The sequence below is a fragment of the Hordeum vulgare genome, chromosome 1H, assembly GCF_904849725.1.
Source record: "Hordeum vulgare subsp. vulgare chromosome 1H, MorexV3_pseudomolecules_assembly, whole genome shotgun sequence".
NCBI classification, from domain to species: Eukaryota; Viridiplantae; Streptophyta; class Magnoliopsida; order Poales; family Poaceae; genus Hordeum; species Hordeum vulgare.
Window position 1 is genome coordinate 418,757,665 of NC_058518.1, and position 20,281 is coordinate 418,777,945.

General features: G+C 45.4%; 1 protein-coding gene across 2 annotated transcripts; it reads left to right on the forward strand.

Moving 5' to 3' along the window:
- Positions 1 to 11,261: 11,261 nt before the first annotated feature.
- Positions 11,262 to 19,237, forward strand: LOC123441748 (RNA demethylase ALKBH10B). Of its 2 annotated transcripts, none has more exons than XM_045118007.1 (7): positions 11,262 to 11,951; positions 15,695 to 15,843; positions 16,001 to 16,118; positions 17,045 to 17,146; positions 17,331 to 17,446; positions 17,909 to 18,063; positions 18,286 to 19,237. In XM_045118007.1, the coding sequence occupies exons 1-7, from the start codon at positions 11,432 to 11,434 to the stop codon at positions 18,773 to 18,775; spliced, it is 1,650 nt and encodes a 549-aa protein (XP_044973942.1). In that variant the 5' UTR covers positions 11,262 to 11,431; the 3' UTR covers positions 18,776 to 19,237. The 2 variants fall into 2 exon arrangements, with proteins under 2 accessions (XP_044973942.1, XP_044973947.1); XM_045118012.1 differs by having other exon boundaries at positions 15,698 to 15,843.
- Positions 19,238 to 20,281: the final 1,044 nt, after the last annotated feature.

Consider the following 20,281-nt stretch of genomic DNA (forward strand, 5'->3'; position numbering starts at 1 on the left):
AAGGCTTTGCTTGGCTCAAACACAAAAAGAAACACAAAAAACACAATCACAAAAGAATTATGAAAGTGTGGACGCAAAAAAACAGAAAGAAAAAGATAAATTCATTGGGTTTCCTCCCAACAAGCGCTATTGTTTAACGCCCTTAGCTAGGCATAAAAGCGATAGAATCACGTATCGTCGTCTTTGGTGCTCAAACCATAAGTGGCCCTCATCATGGATTCATAAGGCAATATTATTTTCTTTCTAGGAAAGTGTTCCATGCCATTCCTTAAAGGAAATTGAAATCTAATATTCCCTTCCTTCATATCAATGATAGCACCGATAGTCCTTAGGAAAGGTCTACCAAGAATAATAGGGCATGTAGGATTGCAATCAATGTCAAGCACAATGAAATCCATGGGTACATAGTTCCTATTTGCAATAATAAGAACATCATTGATCCTTCGCATGGGTTTCTTGACAGTAGAATCAGCAAGATGCAAATTAAGAGAACACTCTTCAATCTCATTAAAATCCAGAACATCACGTAAACACTTTGGAATCGCATAAACACTAGCACCCAAATCACACAAAGAATTGCACTCATAGTTTTTGATTTTGATTTTGATGGTAGGTTCCCACTCATCATGAAGCTTTCTAGGGATAGGGACTTCCAATTCAAGTTTCTCTTCAAGAGATTTTATCATAGCTTCGACGATATGATCGGTAAAGGCCTTGTTTTGGCTATAAGCGTGTGGAGAGTTCAACATGGATTGCATCAAGGAAATGCATTCAATCACGGAGCAACTCTCATAATTAAATTCCTTGAAATCCACGGAAGTAATTTCATTACTACTCAAAGTTTTAACATCTTCTACTCCACTTTTAATGCTTTTAACATCAAGATAGATGGACTTCGAATCATTGGGGAACTTTTCAACCAAAGTGGATTCATATCCAGCCCCATAATCATTAGGTTTGACACAAGAAAATAAAGATTCAATGGGAGTCACACCAAGCACTTTAAGATCTTCGCGATTCTCATCATGAGAACACGCCTTTTTAAGCCATTCATGTCTAGCACGAATTTGGGCGGTTCTTTCTTGGCTCTCGATCATGGAAACACGCATGGCTTTCAAAGTTTCATCCATGTTGATTTTGGGAGGAGCACGCCTAACTTTCAAAGCATCAACATCACTAGAAATTCTATCAACGCTCTTAGCCAAATCGTCAATTTTGAGTAGTTTTTCCTCTATGGACGCATTGAAAATCTTTTGAGAGTTGATGAACTCTTTGATATTACTCTCTAGATCAGAGGGTAATCTATTGTAATTTCCATGAGTATTGTTGTAGGAGTTTCCAAAGTTATTAGAGGAGTTACTAGGAAAAGGCCTAGGAACATAGTTTCCTCTAAAAGCGTTGTTGTTGCCAAAGTTATTCCTACCAACAGAATTAACGTCCAAGCTAGGGTTGCTACTCTCAATCAAATAAGACAAGGGCATATCATTAGGATCCAAAGGAGCACTTCTACTAGCAACCAAATTCATTAACTCGTCCATCTTAGCACTTAACGAGTTAATTTCTTCTATAGCGTGTACCTTCTTACTAGTAGGTGACCTTTCAATGTGCCACTGAGAGTAGTTTGTCATGATGTTGTCTAAGAGCTTTGTGGCTTCCCCTAACGTGATTTCCATGAACGTTCCACTTGAGGCGAAATCCAAGATATTTCTAGAAGCGAAATTCAAGCCAGCGTAAAAGATTTGAATAATCATCCAAAGACTCAAGCCATGAGCGGGACAATTTCTAATCATTAATTTCATTCTCTCCCAAGATTGTGCAACATGTTCATGATCAAGTTGCTTGAAATTCATGATATCATTATGGAGAGAGATGATCTTAGCCGGCGGAAAATACTTGGATATATAAGCATCTTTGCACTTATCCCAAGAATCGATACTATTTTTGGGCAAAGAAGAAAACCAAGTTTTTTGTGCGATCTCGCAACGAGAAAGGAAAAAGCTTCAATTTAATCACGTCATTATCCACATCTTTTTTCTTTTGCATATCGCAAAGCTCAATGAAGGTATTGAGATGGAATGCGACATATTCACTAGGAAGGCCAGAGAATTGCTCTTTCATAACAAGATTCTGCAAAGCGGCATTGATTTCGTATGACTCCGCACTAGTGGCTGGAGCAATCGGAGTACTAATAAAACCATTATTATTAGTATTCGAGAAGCCACAAAGTTTGGTGTTTTCATTCAGGGTGACTTCAGCAAGCAGGCAAGCACACAAGCAAACAAAGAGCAGGCGAGAAAAAGGCAAACGAAAAAGGAAAATTGGTGAAGTGGGGGAGAGGAAAATGAGAGACAACTGGCAAACAAAGTAAATGCAAGAGATGAGTTTGCGACACCTACTTGGATGAGTTATTGACTTGATCTTCCTCCCCGGCAACGGCGCCAGAAATTCTTCTGCTGCGGCAACAAAAGTCCTTCCTTGGCGCTAGGAATTCTTCTTGTTACTTCTCTGGTTTGCGTCAGTTTTTCCCTTGAAGAGGAAAGGGTGATGCAGCACAGGAGCACTAAGTATTTACCTCAGTTTGAGAACCAAGGTATCGATCCAGAAGGAGGGCCTCGTCAAGTCCAGAGTACCTGCGCAAACACGAACAAGCTTGCACCCAACGCTTCAAAGGGGTTGTCAATCCCTTCAAGTTTTTTTGCAAAGTGAGATCTGAAGGCGGAACGTGCAACGAAGTAAAAAGTGTAAGGCTGAAAATATGGTGTGGAGTAGACCCTGGGGGCCATAGTGTTCACTAGAGGCTTCTCTCATAATAGCAAATATCACGGTGGGTGAACAAATTACTGTCGAGCAATTGATAGAACCGCGCGAAGTCATGACGATATCTAAGGCAATGATCATACATATAGGCATCACGTCCGAGACAAGTAGACCGATACTGTCTGCATCTACTACTATTACTCCACACATCGACCGCTATCCAGCATGCATCTAGTATATTGAGTTCATGACGAACAGAGTAACGCCTTAAGCAAGATGACATGATGTAGATGGATAATCTTAAACCAATGATGAAAACCCCATCTTTTACCCTTGATGGCAACTACACGATGCGTGCCTCGCTACCCCTTCTGTCACTGGGTGAGCTCACCACACGGTATGAACCCAAAACTAAGCACTTCTCGCATTGCAAGAATCATAGATCTAGTTGGCCAGACAAAACCCACAACTCGAAGAGAATTACAAGGATATGAAATCATGCATAAGAGAGATCAGAAGAAACTCAAATAAGATTCATAGATAATCTGATCATAAATCTACAATTCATCGAATCTCGACAAACAGACCGCAAAAGAAGATTACATCGGATAGATCTCCATGAAGATCATGGAGAACTTTGTATTGAAGATCCAAGAGAGAGAAGAAGCCATCTAGTTACTAGCTATGGACCCGTAGGTCTATGGTGAACTACTCACGCATCATCGGAGAGGTCATGGTGTTGATGAAGAAGCCCTCCGTATCCGAATCCCCCCTCCGGCAGGGCACCAGGACATGCCCCAGATGGGATCTTGCGGAGACAGAATCTTGCGGTGGCGGAAAAGTACTTTCGATGATCTCCTCATTTTTTGGGGATTTTTAGGGAATTTATAGGCGCAACCCCTAGGCCAGGGGGCGCTCACGGGGCCCACAAGCCTGGGTGGCGTGGCCTACCCCCCTGGTCGCGGGGTGGGGGCTTGTGGGTCCCCTGAGGCTCCCCTGCCTTGGCTCCCAAGCTTCCCGATCTTCTTCCGTTCCAGAAAAATCTTTTCAGGGATTTTTCTTCCGTTTGGCCTCCGTTTCAAAATCTCCTCTGAAAGGGGTCAAAAACATGGAAAAAACAGGAACTGGCACTTGGCACTGAGTTAATAAGTTAGTCCCAAAAAATATATAAAAGGCATGCAAAACATCCAAAGTTTGACAAGATAATAGCATGAAACCGTAAAAAATTATAGATACGTTGGAGACGTATCACACCCTTTAAAGAGAACAGAAATAATTTGAGATTATAGTAGTAACGAATTTTCTCATCATTAGTAAATAGGGTGTCTATACCATTTAGCTTAGTGAGATGTGGCACAACAGTTTCATTTTCATAGCCATGAAAAGGATCTGATTCAACCAAAGTAATTATCTTTGGGTCGACAGAGAATTTATAATCCTTACCGGTAACAAAGATAGGTGAAGTAGGAAACTTAGGATCATATTTCATTCTAGCATTCAAGGATTTTTCCTTCAACTTGCATAGTAGTTTCTTAAGATCTTCTCTATCCTCACAAGCAAGAAAGTCTACAGCAATTTCTTTATCCATAATATAACCTTCAGGTATTTCAGGCATCTCAGTTCTAGGATAGTCATGTCTAAACGGTATTTCAGTATTTTCAGTGGCAAATACTTCATCAGTTTCAATGGTATCATCAGTTTCACCATGCTCGATTTCTTTAGCTCTAGCAAGTTGTTCATCAAGAAATTCACCTAGTGGCACAGTATCATCAAGCAAGGTACTAGCATCATTATAAGCATCACTCATAGCAGAGTTAGCATCATCAATAACTTGCGACATATCACGATTAATAGCATGTGGTGGTGGTGTTGCAAGTCTATTCAAAACAGAGGGTGAATCAAGTGCAGAGCTAGATGGCAGTTCCTTCCCTCCCTTCGTCTTAGAGGGAACGATCTTGGTTATTGTACCTTTCGGATTCTTCATAGTGATCAATAAATAGATATCCTAAGTGACTCAACGAATATATTTATGCTCCCCGGCAACGGCGCCAAAAAAAATTCTTGATAACCCACAAGTATATGGGATCACGATAGTTTTTGAGGGTAGAGTATTCAATCCAAATTTATTGATTCGACACACGGGGGCCAAAGAATATTTGCAGGTATTAGCAGCCGAGTGGTCGATTCAGCCACACCTGGAGATTTAGTATTTGCAGCACAGTGATCAGTAGCACAATAATATGATAGTTTTGATAGCAGTAGTTACAGTAGCAGCAGTAATGGTAATAGTGATAGTAGTTTTGTAGCAGTTGTAACAGTAGTAGCAATAATAGTAATTTAGCAAGCACAATCTGTGAAAAACTCATAGGCACTGGATTAGTGATATTGCTGGGTAATATTCATCATATAACAGTCACAACATAAGGCGACACGGAACTAGCTCCCGTTCATCGATATAATGTAGGCATGTATTCCGTAAATAGTCCTACGTGCTTATGGAAAAGAACTTGCATGAAATATTTTGTCCTACCCTCTCGTGGCAGCGGGGCCCATAAGGAAACTAACGGATATTAAGGCCTCCTTTTAATAGAGAACCAGAGCAAAGCATTAACACATAGTGAATACATGAACTCCTCATAGTACGGTAATCACCGGAAAGAATACAAATTAGTTTCACTTTGGGGTATGCAGTTCCTAACACGTACTAGGTGCATATAACTTGCAAGATCGGATCAAGAACATAGATATAATGGTGAAAACATAATTGGTTTAGATATGAAATTATGGCATTCGGGCCCTAGTTACAAGCATTAAGCATAACAAAGTCATAGCAACATCAATCTCTCAACATAATGGATACTAGGTATCAATCCCTAACAAAACTAACTCGATTACATGATGAATCTCATTCGGCTCTTCACCGACCAGCAAGCCTACGAATGGATTACTCACTCCCGGTGGAGAGCATCATGGAATTGGCGATGGAGGTGTGTTGGTGATGACAAAGACCGAAGATTTCCCTCTTCGGAGCCCCAAACGGACTCCAGATTAGGCCTCCCGATGAAGAACAGGAGGTGGCGGTGGCTCCGTATCGTGAAACGTGGTGAAACTTCCTCTCTGATTTATTTCACCGGAAATAGGATTTTATAGCACTGGAATTAGGGCCAGCCGAGCGTTGTGGGCCCCACTAGATGGCCTAGCGCCCTGATGTCTAGTGGGCGCATGTGGCCTACATTGTGGTGGGTCTTGGTTCCAGTATTTTTCATTTATTCTAGAAAAAATCTCCAAAAACTTTCGTTCAATTCCGAGATCTTTTATTTATGCACAAAAACAACACCATGGTAGTTCTGCTGAAAACACTGTTAGTCTGGGTTAGTTTCATTCAAAGCATGCAAATTAGAGTCCAAAACAAGAGCAAAAGCATTAGAAAAAGTAGATATGATGGAGAAGTATCACATATTAACCACCTAAGTCGCTTTCATGCTCAACTTTTCCCAGTTTTATTTATGTGCGGTTCAACCAAACATTATATTTGTGTTAAACAAAAAATTGTTTGTTAAAAACTTGTCTTGTTAAAAGTGTTGTTTGTTAAAAACACTTCTTTTCTCCATGTTAACTGGGGGCTCTTAAATTATACGAGTTGTTTTACAATAAATGTGTTTTCTTCTTTGTCGTTGCAAAGTCTTTTTCTACCACTCCTTTCCCGACCTGAGTGTTTGGTCAATAAACGGATAGCCTAGTTTCTCTCTAAAGTCGCTAAACTTGCGTGAGAAGCACTTGGCCTTCGGGATATGGGGATTGAAGCCGAAGGCTCATCTGCTTGAAGTCTTGAGATCGGATGTATCATGTTAAAGCACAGTCGAAGCACATATTAATTTTAAGACCAATTTTCAGATTGGCACCACGAAACTTGATTTAGTTTGGACATACATTTTTTGCTAAAGTTTTTTGTTTTTTCGTGATTTTTGAGACCATTAACCTATTTTTATGTTTTTCTTTCAAGAGGCGGGATATCCTCTTGACCGAGGTGTTTTACGTGGTGGTTTTTGTTTGGGCAATCTTTTTCAACCCATAGTTCGGCATCTTCTCTACCGAGCTGCACCTCGGGTTGTGAAGACAATCTCAATGGCTGGAATAGTTCCTGAGAAGATACGATCCTATGGTCGGCCATGTTACCCAACCCAAGTCTCGTGGGTTACTGGTTATACAGCTCAAAAGAGAATAAATTACACCAACTCAAAAAATCCAAAAAATAGCCCATGGCCGAGGTGGTGCACCACCTCGGAAGCAGCCCGACGTTGGAGCTCGGATGCAGTCCGAAGTTGGAGCTAGGATGGAGCATGACATAAAGCTAAGAAGCAAGTGGCTGGCTCCATAGAGGGAAAATCCCGCATGGGAGTTTGGCTGCAAAAAGACACCTCGAATGTAGTCTGGCTTTGGAGCTCGGATGCAAGAGGACACTGCTACACGGGAAACACTTCAAACTCGAGTTGTGGTGTAAAAATAACGAGACATTAATAAAGGCCGATAACTTAAAGGGACTCCTCGGATGCCCGACTGATGAACTCCGCGGATTCACCTCGGCGATCCTCAAGATTAGTGATGGGAAGATTTATTGAACCAGTTTTAAAGACCGTTGACCGAAAATGAAGAAACATTCGGAAGAACCGAGGAGCGTCCCAAACTTGAAGACCGGTTCAGGGGGCTACTACGGGAGTCCGAGACTAAGGGGTCCTCGGGCCGCCGGCCTATCTCTACAAGTCATACTCATGGGCCACTTCGGGTAGCCGATGACACATACGAGGAAGATTCCGCATGACTTGGTGATCAAGACAAGTACTCCTCTCCACCGACGTAGCCAACTAGGACTCCTGTTATGTAACGCCCCGGACACACCCGCCGGCAGTCGTTACTCGTGGCGGGATCTAGACTGGCCCCACATATCAATACTAGTCTTTTCTGCACACTTTGTGCTCACTCATGCGCACCCGGGATCAACTTCCCGGTCGGTCACCCATCCTAGAACTACTCCAAGCCGAGCACGCCTAACTTGGGAGTTCTGTTCGAATGGGCTCCCGGAAAAGAAGGAATTCCTTATTGATATGAGTAGTCTATCATCCCTAATAAGCCAGACTGTCACATACACCACCACTCAGAGGAACCGACGTCCTCGTCGGGCCACATGAGCGTTCCCTCTTGGTACAAACGTCTGTGCATCCAGTCCAGTACATGTACCATGCCGTGTGACACGACGGGTCACAAACGTCATGAACAACATGACCACACACATGTCCACAAACATCCGTGTAACCGTGAGGGTCGGCTCTGATACCAAACTTATTACGCCCCGGACACAACCGCCGGCGGTCGTTACTCTTGGCGAGATCTAGACTGGCCCCACATATCAATACTAGTCTTTTTTCCGCACTTTGTCCTCACTCATGCACACCCGGGATCAACTTCCCGGTCGGTCACCCATCCCGACGGGTCACAAACGTCATAAACAACATGACCACACACATGTCCGCAAACATCCGTGTAACCGCGAGGGTCGGCTCTGATACCAAACTTGTAACGCCCCGGACACATCCGCCGGCGGTCGTTACTCCTGGCGGGATCTAGACTGACCCCACATGTCAATACTAGTCTTTTCTGCGCACTTTGTCCTCACTCATGCGCACCCGGGATCAACTTCCCGGCCGGTCACCCATCCTAGAACTACTCCAAGCCGAGCACGCTTAACTTGGAAGTTTGTTCGAATGGGCTCCTGGAAAAGAAGGAATTCCTTATTGATATGAGTAGTCGATAGGTAATTATCATACAAGAGGTTAAGATCAATACTCCTAGGGTTTAGACCACGTAATACGATCTCGAGGTAGATCGTCTCTGTACTCGATACTCCATCATAAATATAAACAAGAGCAGGACGTAGGGTTTTACCTCCATTAAGAGGGCCCAAACCTGGGCAAACATTGTCTCCCCTATCTCCTATTACCCATCGATCCAAAATCCACAATTCGGGACCCCCTATCCGAGATCTGCCAGTTTTGACCTCGACACCCTTTGGTTTCCCCTTGCATTTTTTGTGTTGGTTCCACAGAGTGCTACAATCCCGTTGGATCAGTACACATGGATACCTTGGAGGCGTCGTCTAGTTTCAATGGAAGTGTAGTAGCTTGCCTCGCCCTAGCCAAATGATTCCATCTTCCTAGGGTGGAGCAAAGCTAGCTCCACGCTTGGTGATCGCCTTAGGAAAGGGTTCAACTCTATCGCCATATGCATGTTTGGTTCTATCTCAATGGAGAAAACTCGCACAACCTTAAAAGCACAAGCCACAAGCTTCCCTCGCGACGACGAAGGGCATTGACATCGAATGTGATGAGAAATCTTTTAGAATTAATGTGCATAATTATGTGACGAATAAAATCAGATATGGAAACATTTTGCTCACTAGCATTTCGCATGATTTTTGTGGGGTCGGCCAACTATGGCTAGGAAGATCTTGTGCGGAAACCAAGGGCGTCGTTGAAGTTTAAGATGTATGCATGACCCACAGTGTTGAACCATTATGGTCATTTGGCGATGCACAATTTACCACCCAGTCATTATCCTTGCTCTTATCGCCACGTCGATGACTTGATTGGCCATATGCTCGCCACTCCCTCTCACCTACGCCCATGAGCTATGGGGGCCTAGGTTCTCTGGAGAATAGGAGTGCAATAACTTGCACATCGAGGCAAGTGTTCCATCTTTGTTTGGTGGACCAAGGCTAGCGTCTCGTGTGAAGCTTGCACGAGGGGAAGGTTCTCTATGGCCTTAGGCTACTCATAATGGAGACTATCATATATTAGTATCATGCATATGATACAAGTGTATGATATTACCTTCATAGTGCATAGTTACATCGAGTAGTATCATATATGCCTTTATTTATTGTCATGCATGACACAAAGTAGCATAACATTTAACATGATATGATATCTACGTATGTTACTCTAACCCTCTCTTTCATCTTTAATTCTATGCCACATCAGCATGTTTGATATTCCCGAGTGTATGTTACCAGCTAAGATACCTCCACTATGACTAGCCTTACATGCGCTTCACTGTATCTGGATGGAAAGAAATCCCATAATCTTTAGGAGTAGGTCGCAACCTACGTTCATGATTATCGAGGGTATTAAGGATGTTGGTTACATTGAAGCTTGTTGATATTAAGAATGTTGTGTATAATTATGATCGTCGCTATAATGCTCTTGAACAACACCCCCCCCCCCTCTTTTACAAAAAATACATCATGAAAAGAAGATACATCTGCACAATGAAAATAAGATATGTCGCACAATGTAGGACCTATGATACACCCGTGGACACGCCCGCTCAGGAGAGAGAATGAAAAAAAAAGGCTCAATCGAATCCCTGATATCATCCCTATACGCCCGGGCTGTCCGGAAACCCTCATATGGAGGAAAAATATAGGAAGGATATGAGGACTCGCAGACGTGCCCGAGCGTGCCCAGTCAGTCCGCCACGTAGGACGCGACCCCATCCTAGACCATCTTTTTTTTTCTCTCTCTTTCTCTTCATCAATCATGTGCAAGTGATCGGACATATGAGAAAGAAAATAAGAATTATGAATGCGCAGATGGACAAATAGGGGCACATCCGGTCACTGACCGGACGTGTCCGCGGATGTTGAGGAAGTCATATTTGCTACGTTCGTCCGTAAATGCTCTCATCAGTTGAGAGGCCACCTATTTTAATAACAAAGAGACAAATCTCCATGAGACTCATACACAAAACTCTAAGAGAAGGCTGAGGTCAAACCATTGTGGACGTCTAGTGCATTGTGCATATCCCATCTTCAAAAGTCAAAACGTGTGAATTTTACAAATGTGTAAGCATGCGAATAGCTGGATAATTCATTGATTGAATTACCTACTTCCCAAAACAGGGCTCTACAGCCTATCCATGCGCGGTCACACCCAATAGACAGTAAAAAAAGAACTTCCCTATTCGCCTGTCCCCAATCATATCTTGCACAAACAAGAACAAAAAACCGAACGAGGGTGCGGGGTCCTGAGATGGACGGCTGGGATGGTGCGTGATCCAACCAGGCTCCCACGCATGGCCACCCGGTATCCCGGTCCAAGGACGGGCCCAAGGACCTGGCTCACGCCGTCGCGACAGTGCATCCCGAGGCCATCCGCCACGGTGAGTGACGTCCCAGTGCGCCGAACCGCGCAGCCCATTCTCTGTGTGCAGCGCGCGCGCGGTCCACACGCGCCCCCGTAGGCCGGGTGGAGTCGAGCCACCTACAACCAAAGCGAGGCTGACCAAAAAAAACTAACTGCTGCCACCACCTTGTCGGATCTGCGCCCGTACCCGCTAATCGGCGCCACGTCACCCCGCCCCTGGGCGCTGTTGGCTACGGGTACCCTCGGCCGCTTCTTCTCCGGGGGTATTTATAGGCGCGCCCCCGAGAGAGAAGCGCTCCCCACAATACCAAGCCGATTTAGAACAGGCCGGGCGTCGAACACCTTGACGCCATTACAAAAAGCTTGGGCGGAGAGAGCGGCACGCACACGTCCGGGGAGGGAAATTCGGGGAGGAGGAGGAGGGACAGCCAGTGGCTAGTGGGAGGGGAGCGGGTAGCCTGGCGATCGCGGGAGGGATGACGACACCGGCGGCGGGGGCCCCGGGGTCACCGGTGGCGGCGCCGGATCAGGTGGCGGCCAGGGACGCCGTGATCGGGTGGTACCGCGGCGAGTTCGCGGCCGCCAACGCCGTGATCGATGCGCTGTGCGGCCACCTCGCGCAGATCGGCGGGGCCGACTACGACGCCGTCTTCGCCGCGCTCCACCGCCGCCGCCTCAACTGGTTCCCCGTCCTCCACATGCAGAAGTTCTACTCCGTCGCCGACGTCGCCGCCGAGCTGCGTCGCGTCTCCGACGCCCGCGCCGCCGCCGCCTACTCCGAGGAGGAGGCCGCGTCCACGGTGATCCACGAGCCCATGGACGAGCTCGTCGTCACCGTCGCCGCGGAGCCCGAGCCTATACCGGAGGCGCAGCCCGACGTCGCCGTCCACCCCGTCGACGCGGGCCGCGAGCAGGAGGCGGACGGCGAAGATTCCTCGGGAGATTCGTCGGAGCGGAAGGCGGCCTCCACGGAAGACGACGCTGTCCACGACGGACGTAAGTACAACCATCTCTCTATAAATTATTATAAAATCCTCGTGTGCGCGTAGCACCTCAAATTTTTTCCCTTTCCGGCCGCATTCGAATCCTTCCGTTAGTTTCAATCCGTCTGTGGAACCGATCTCCCGTTTTGGCCCCGCCACGCAGACGGTTGGATCTGGTCGTTACGTTTGTTTTGCCCGTGGTTTCTTCCGCAAGCTTTTGCCCACTTAAACATCTCCTGTTTTATCGGGGCCAAATAATAACCAAAAAAGGGGTCCGAATTAGGCTTCGAAATGACTCCATCTTTATGGTATCGTTAATTATTTACGTGTTGGTTCGTCGAACCGGCGTACCGGGCCCATCAAGCCCGGTGGTTAGGGGGAAAAACTGGAGCGAGAGAGCCAATAATTTTTCCGTGCAGGGCCACCAAAGGAAGAGTTATTAGTCCAGGTCGCGTGGATCGGACGGCGGAGACAGCCTCGGCCGGTCAATCCTGGCCACAGGTGCCGGCGGCGGCGCACTCCCCGTGAAACGGCATCACGAGGTCGCTGGGAGTAGAAAACCCTACGGCTTTTCCCCCGACGCCGTCCGCCCTCTCTTTCCGTGCGCCAACTTTATTTTCGGTTCGCCCGCACTGCACGCGCCCTCCTCGCTCGGCCACCCTTTTGGGCCTGGGAGAGCAGTACTGGACAGTACGGCCGCTACCCGCCACCAGTAACCTAATTAGCTCATGTGTTTACTTTTGGTGTGGCTGCTTTTTTGCCAAATTAATGTACTCCTATCACCCGTCGGGGGTGCAAAACGTGCCGCGCCGTGGCGGGGACTCTGACGCCTTGTCCGGCCGGCCAGCTCGCGGCGGTTCCACTCCACCTCGTGGGCACCGTTGTGCGTTGCAGTCTGCTGTGGAGCGCCAACAGGCTGCCATGGGGGCGGGCTCCATTTTGGGGGCATATACTCCAGCAATGCTAGGCTGTAGCCTCGCCGTCGCGGAGGGCGGGCGGCATAAAATATTTCAGGTGAATCTGGGTAGCATGTGCCTTGGGTGTCATCAGATTTGGCAAACGGCGGTCTCGACAAAACCTTTGCGTCCTTCGCCCTTTTGAATGGGGTGATTAATTGGCGATGACACCGAGTTTGAACTCTTCTGCTTCCGGGCTGTGTTTTTCAAGTGCTCCGCGGCTCGAATTGAGGTCTTCCATCTTCATCTTCGGGCTGGGGGTGACGGTGATGAATGACCACGCTTGGTCACCGGGTCAAAAAAGAAGGGTCTGAAACGACAATTATATGTGAAAGTATTCTGGAATGGGTGAACTTCATGAACTTTGATTTGTCATCTCTGTTCTCGTATTGACTGACGAGAGCGGTATTTGTCGCGGCGCTACAAATTTGGACACGTAAGAGTTGACATTTTTCTGGAGCAATTTTTTTTATCTTTAATAAAATACTCTGAATTATCATGGTACAACATGGTATATATTTTTTTTAAATGTGCACATCGGGTTAGTCCGCTCTCACTTTGAGAGCGACGCAAGTGATTGCAAAGAGCATAAATACCATATACCATGAACGATTTTCACTTTTTTATTACCAAATTTATCTTGTTACCACTCCTTCCGTTCCTAAATATAAGTTTTTAAAAAAATAAAAATTACCCTACAAACTACATACGAATGTATATAAACATACTTTAAAATGTAAATTCATTTATTTTGCTTTGTATGTAATCTGTAGTGAAATTTTTAAAAAGACTTATATTTAAAAAAGAAGAAGTAACAAATAGCAATTCCAAATGCAACGCATAATAACTCGTTCAAGAAATCCCTTGGGGGGGGGGGGGGCACACATGTACTCCCTCCGTTCCTAAATATAAGTCTTTTAAGCGATTTCACTAAACGACTATATACAGAGCAAAATGAGTGAATGTACACTCTAAAGTATGTCTATATACATCCGCATATAGTCCCTTAGTGAAATCTTTAAAAAGACTTATATTATGGAACGGAGGGAGTATAATTCAATGGTGAAGGAGCACGAGTATTTTGCCCAGCGTCTCCTACAGGACTTTCGGGGACATGCTCTGCAGCCGGAGGCGTGGCACGCAGTCAGAATTCAGAGCCTGGCGCCAGAGGCGACGACCCGTCTGATCGCAATCAAACGGAAGGCGCGAGCGAGTTAATGGACCCACATGACCGCCACCGTGGAAAATTAAATCCCTGCACGCCTCCTGCTCTTTCCACCACGGCCTGCACGTGTCGAAGAGCCACTCGACTGGACCCAGATCGGATTCGAGAAGCCCAAAATCTCCGGCCGAGACCGGATCTGGCGCCAGGCCGCACCTCCCAACTCTGAGCCTGAGCTGTACACGTGGTCCGCCCTCGGCCACTGGCTGCTGGGTCCGGGCCAATCAACCGGGTACTCCGTTGGTCCCACTTGCTACGTTCCTTCTCGAAAGACCGGTACACTTGTGGGCCGCGGCTGCTCTCGCATAGCCGCCTGCCGTTGTGTTCAGGAAGTGGGTAGGTGGTGTAGCCATGCAGGGGCGAGTTAAGCACGTGATTATACCATATGATTATCTTACGTGATTTTGAATTGATAGCTAAGGTTATGCTAAGTTCCCACCAGCGTTGCCAGTGTCGCATATGCATGTGGCCCGATGATGTGCTGAGCTGATGTGATCATCACTGAAGCAGCAGCCTTGTCGGTTTGCTGCTAGCCACCAACCTTCGAAGCTAGTAGGCTCGGTTCTTAAAGATTTCCCGCGATCTCTTCCAAATTGACAAGTGAGAGGCTGCCACAACCTTTTAAAAGGGCGGAGATGAAAATTCTCATCTTTCCTTTTTTTTTTATGAAAAGGAAGGATATATACACAGCTGCGAAAGCAGAGAGATGTTCTGCAGCACATAGAGGCTGCTGTTCCTGTAATATCACCATCCCAATACCACTTTTCTTCTCCCGCAATAATTGAACACCGTATTGGTCTGGTCCCTGATCGCCTCGCCTCGCCCCCACACTTATGCCGATGTGCTAATGTCCATGTACATTCAACTTGAGGGAATCTCCCGTTTATACCCACTTTTCTTCGTCCACCAAAGGCAGCCTCCCTTTTCTCCGCATGCCGTACCCCGTAGAAAATGACACCATGGTAGTCCTCCACACAAGGTCATTTCAATTTCCTCCTGTGTTATGATGGTGATCTTGAAAGATGGAACGAAGCTGCACCATGCTATCGGATCGGTGCTGCACGACAGAGCCCGAGGCTGTAGAGCGATCTAGCCTAGTGTAAGTTCAAAACATCAAATGGGGTGATCAGCTGGACCTGACCTTTGTTGCTGCGTGACTGTACCCACTAACGAACCTTAGGTAGGTAGGTGAAGATCAGATTACGCCATGCGAGAAAAGCTGGGATTAAATACCTTCGTATTTTATATAAAGTTTTCTTCAACTTTTTGTAGAATCTCTGTCGAAACTGTCGGTGATGATCTAGCATGCTAGCTACGTTTCTCATTGCATGAAGACCTTCATGCAACCACCTGCTTTTAGGAGCCCACAGGATGAACCAAACAGAGCAGAATTTCACTCGTGACACATTTCTTCAGTATTTATCTGCTGCATTTTCTCACGCCTTCCTTGGTGGATCCTTTTTTTTTTCTGAAACTAGACAGTAGCACACTTCAAAACACTGTATACGTTTTGCAATCGCTAATTGAAATGCGCAGTTATACAATGCTTGGAACCCCTCTGAGATCTATGTTACTCAGCAGATAACACTGACCAAGGATCTCAAGGCGAGCACAGCCTGCCAGAGAGCTATCCCATCTGCTCTGACCACGACGAGTGCATGGCCCGCCCCGAGAGGATCAAGATCCAGAAAGGTTTCATGGCGAAGGAGTCCGTGAAGGGGCACATGGCGAGTTCCATCTTAACACCACTCGGCAAACTTTCTGTATTGAAGAACTAGAGATGCTGTAGGAAGTAGTAGCACATCCATTCATCTACCAGTTTATCATATAGTTCTTGTAAAGATGCCCTTTTCTAACAAGATGTTTATGACCTTGTGTTATCAGGTTAACGTTGTGAAAGGCCTGAAGATATATGAAGACGTGTTCACAACAATGGAGCTCATGAAGGTTGCTGATTTCATCAATGAAATTCGCCAGGCTGGTAGGAACGGGGAACTTTCAGGTAAGTTGTGTTTTGTTGCCTTGAAGCTTTTCCCTTCTTCAAATGTTCAAAAGCTGGAGCATTTGGGCATTGTTTTGTGTGGTGCAATTTATTTTCCTGCTTTCTCTTACTTCCGTTGTGCCCACTCCTTTCTGGATACTTCCGTTGTGCCCACAAGACCACAACTAACCTCTGATACTATCCAATTGATGCTTTGAAGATACCAAATATCCCTAGGGCACCCAAGTGTGGTCCTAGTTTGGGCACTACTACTTTTTCTAACGGCGGTGATGGTTTTGTCTGATGCACTTTTGTGCTAACTGACTCAGTATCTACAGGTTCTAGGTCCTAGCAACTCTCTCCATTTTTAGGCTAAATTAGTATAATTGGGTACTTGCTGTTGCATAGAAAGCTGCCGGTCATCCTAATTTAGGAAATGTAAAACTCGCATGTGAGAAGGTACAGTCATCAATCTAGTGACGCACTGACTATAATACCTTCTGATTTGGATGTATAGTTTTCTTAACCTAGCGAACTTAACATTGCCTCTCAATAACAGAAGAAAAGTTAGACATGAATGTATACATTAATTATGGTAACATGTTAAATCACTTCTCTTTATTGGATAGGAATTCTAACATCAACTCCAAAGTTGTGCACCACAAAAATTTGATCCAAGTATATAAGCTCAACCTGCTAGCCTTGCTTGTTTCTAAGTATGATTCAATGAAGGTTTGACATAGACCCCACAACGTCCGTATAGTCCTGTAGGGTTTTGGCCAAAATCTTCAGATGTAAGTAAGCTGCCTTAACTTGACAGAGTTTTCTTGTTAGCTTTGTAAAGTGTGCTCGGCTACTTTGTCTTCCAAATGTGACACTGTTGGCATGTTTGCCCATGTGGTATTTCCTTGATCATTTTGATGTTAATTCTCTAGTTTCAATTCCAGGTGAAACCTTCATATTCTTCAACAAGCAGATCAAAGGGAACAAGAGGGAGATCATTCAGCTCGGTGTCCCATTATTTCAACATACCACAGAGGAAACCAATTGTATGTCCAGGAAAACTGTCAGCTCATACTAAGTTTGCTTCAACCTGCTTACTGCAAGAATATTCTTTTGGGAGTAGGATCTTTTGCATTGATATCGCATCTCGAGAGTCCAGACAAAGAGATGCCCTAGTGAGTGATGATATCATAACTAACACCTGTCTTCTTCTCTTGGCCTTGTGTGCAGGTCATATAGAACCAATCCCAGTTGTCCTGCAGGCTGTCATCGACCACCTTGTTCTTTGGCGCTTAATACCAGAAAGCAGGAAACCAAACAGTGTCATCATCAATTTCTTCGATGAGGTAGGTGGTGTTGTGCTGTTTGCCGGTTGGTGTTTAATTACAGAATAATCATATAACAAAAATAAATGAAACCGAATGAGATTTTGCTTCTTGTACTGTCATGAGATATGTGGGTCAAATCTGAACCAGAACTGGTAGTGACTTTTTTTCTCCTTAAAAAACAGCCACTTGAGTATACAAATAGCAAAGTAAATTTGCACATTACAGTTGGTGGGTTCTTGTAGGGTCAAGTATCCATATTAAGTACTCTATGGTTCACAGGAGTACTTGAACTTGATATGAACTATATAAAGTAGATATAAACTATAATACTTATAAAGCACGTAGTAAAAGTAAAATACCAATGCTACTACACTATATAACACAGTGCCTTTCTTCAAGGCATGAACATAGATTGAGAGCTCAAATGTTTGAAACTTGATAAGGTGTTGGTATCTGACAACTTGTGAAATTGTTTCACAGGACGAACACTCGCAGCCCTACTTCAAGCCTCCCCACCTGGACAACCCCATTTCCACTCTCCTGCTCTCTGAGACCTCAATGGCATTTGGAAGGTCACTTGTCACTGACAGCAACGGCAACTACAAGGGACCCCTCACACTCTCACTGAAGCAAGGGTATGTACGCTTAAGGCTTTCTTTAATGATACCAAAAAAAATTCACCTCCTGGAAAATCTTCAAATTCAAATGAAATTTAAGGAGATTTGCACGAAACTTGCTCGTGTTAAAACTTTTCAAAAAACTCTGGGGGGTGATTTTTTATTTTACTATTTCGGCTTGCTAAAGAAAGCATTGCAGTACTAGAAATGTTATCTTACTTTTAAGGATCGTATTTGCAGATCACTTCTGGTGATGCGCGGGAACAGCGCGGACATGGCACGCCATGTCGTGTGCCCGTCATCCAACCGGCGCGTGAGCATCACGTTCGTGAGGGTGAGGCCATCGACTCCGGTGGACCTCAGCCCGCTCCCATCACCCACAAAGGCCATGACGCTCTGGCAGCCTCCCCCGACCATGGCAACGGCCGGCATGCAGAAGTCGCCCCATGGCAGCAATGGCGCTATCATCGGCTACTGTCCGGCTCCACAGGCTATGATGGCCCCTGCGTGGGGCATGGCCGTCCGAGCGCCGGTGATGATGGTCGCCGCGCCGGCGAGGACCATGATGATGGCGCCCTCGAGCAACATTAACAAGAGGATGGGGCGCGGCGGCACCGGTGTGTTTCTTCCATGGACGGTGGGTCCCAAGCGGTACAACAAGCACCTCCCCCCGCGCATTCAGAAGCGCCGGTTCTCAGCGATGATGTCGCCCATAGAGTCTCAGGGCTGAAGCGCCGGACCGCACCTCACCCCGGCGTGGCCGTTGGATCTGATGGACAAGCCGTCGTATATCTCCGGTTGGTTCGTGGAGCAGTTTTTCTTCTTCTTCCGAGGCAAAAAGTTCGGAAAACGCATGGGCGGGCACGCTGCCCTGTGTATTCTGCTTGGTGACTCTCGTTGGTGCTGGTGTTTTTCTTTTTTGCTTCTTGTGGGGTTTGGTCTGGTCTGCCTGTAATCTAGTTGAGTTTGTGGCCTTGTGGGTAGCACGGGCCGATGCGGTACGTAGAAATATGATGATGATGAGTAGGGATAGGTGAGGTCAGAATGAATCAATCAAAACTTTTTTTTTTGTCTATCTCCTCATCTGGTTCGGAGAAAGAACTGGATGCATACATAGATGTCATGTTGCCGTTCCTGTTCTGCTGAGTTTGGGTTTGCAGGTCTATATACAGGTAGAAAGAATATGCATTAAGTTTCCTCTGTTGATCACTTGTGTTGTTCTTCCCTCTTTTGAACGACAGGCAAAACTATCCTTACAGTCTTAGACACTACTGATTTTATCCTTTAGAAAGAGCATGGTCCAAGAAGTAAACAGTCCGAAAAGCACCTGGCATATGTTGATACCAAACGACCAGGTTTTAAGCTTTATAACCATCAAAAACAGACTGGTTTCTTGGAAATGTGCAATGCAAGAATGTTGATAGGTAGTTTGTTCTGATAGACTATTTTTGGATCGTAGCCCTCAGACCAAAGATGTTGGAAAAAGAGGAGATGAAACGATTTACAGACCAAAGATGATAGAGGGGAAGATTTAAGCTAGTATGCAATGAAACGATTCACAATCTTAAAAAAAGAGGAGATGAGAATGTTATAGCCCAGTTCGGTATATATTACTCGGCGTGAGTCAAAGTGTAAATCCCATGGTTTGCCAAAACAGGCACAACTCAGCATAACGTGACACTATCCTTGAGAAACAGCACGGTACTTCAAAACATCACCTAATTCTTCGGGAAACCGTCTACTCCGAAGCATGCATAAGTTTTTTTAGAAATTTACTAAAGACTACATACGGAGCAAAATGAGTGAATCTACGCTCTAAAGTATGCCTATATTCAATCGTATGTAGTCCGCTAGTAAAACCTCTAAAAAAACTTACATTTAAGAACGGAGGAAGTAATACATTGTAATAAGGCATGGACGTAACCAGAAATGCAACAGTTGTCAGCCAGTAATACATGGCAAAATTGGCGTCGTACCTCTTCTCACTTCACCCTGAGTCATAAGAAATGCAGAGTCATCAGCACAGTTCCCAGTGAACCAACAAATTAAACGAAATAGGGGTTCTCTAAGCGAATAACAAGCGCAATTTGTGACTTGTACCATATATTGACTGGAGTTCATGAGTCTAATGTTACTTCCAAAGACCAAGAGGATATAAGGCAAGTGCTTTCTAGAAAGGAAAAAATCTGATGGTTGTGCAGATTCATATGAATGAACTTGGAAAATCACTAAATCC

Excerpts from the sequence above, each read along its gene's own strand:
- LOC123441748 (XM_045118007.1), top strand. The coding sequence starts at position 11,432 with ATGACGACACCGGCGGCGGGGGCCCCGGGGTCACCGGTGGCGGCGCCG. Across the intron at positions 11,952-15,694 it reads CGACGCTGTCCACGACGGAC|CAGATAACACTGACCAAGGA; the intron begins GTAAGTACAACC and ends TATGTTACTCAG. Across the intron at positions 18,064-18,285 it reads ACACTCTCACTGAAGCAAGG|ATCACTTCTGGTGATGCGCG; the intron begins GTATGTACGCTT and ends TCGTATTTGCAG.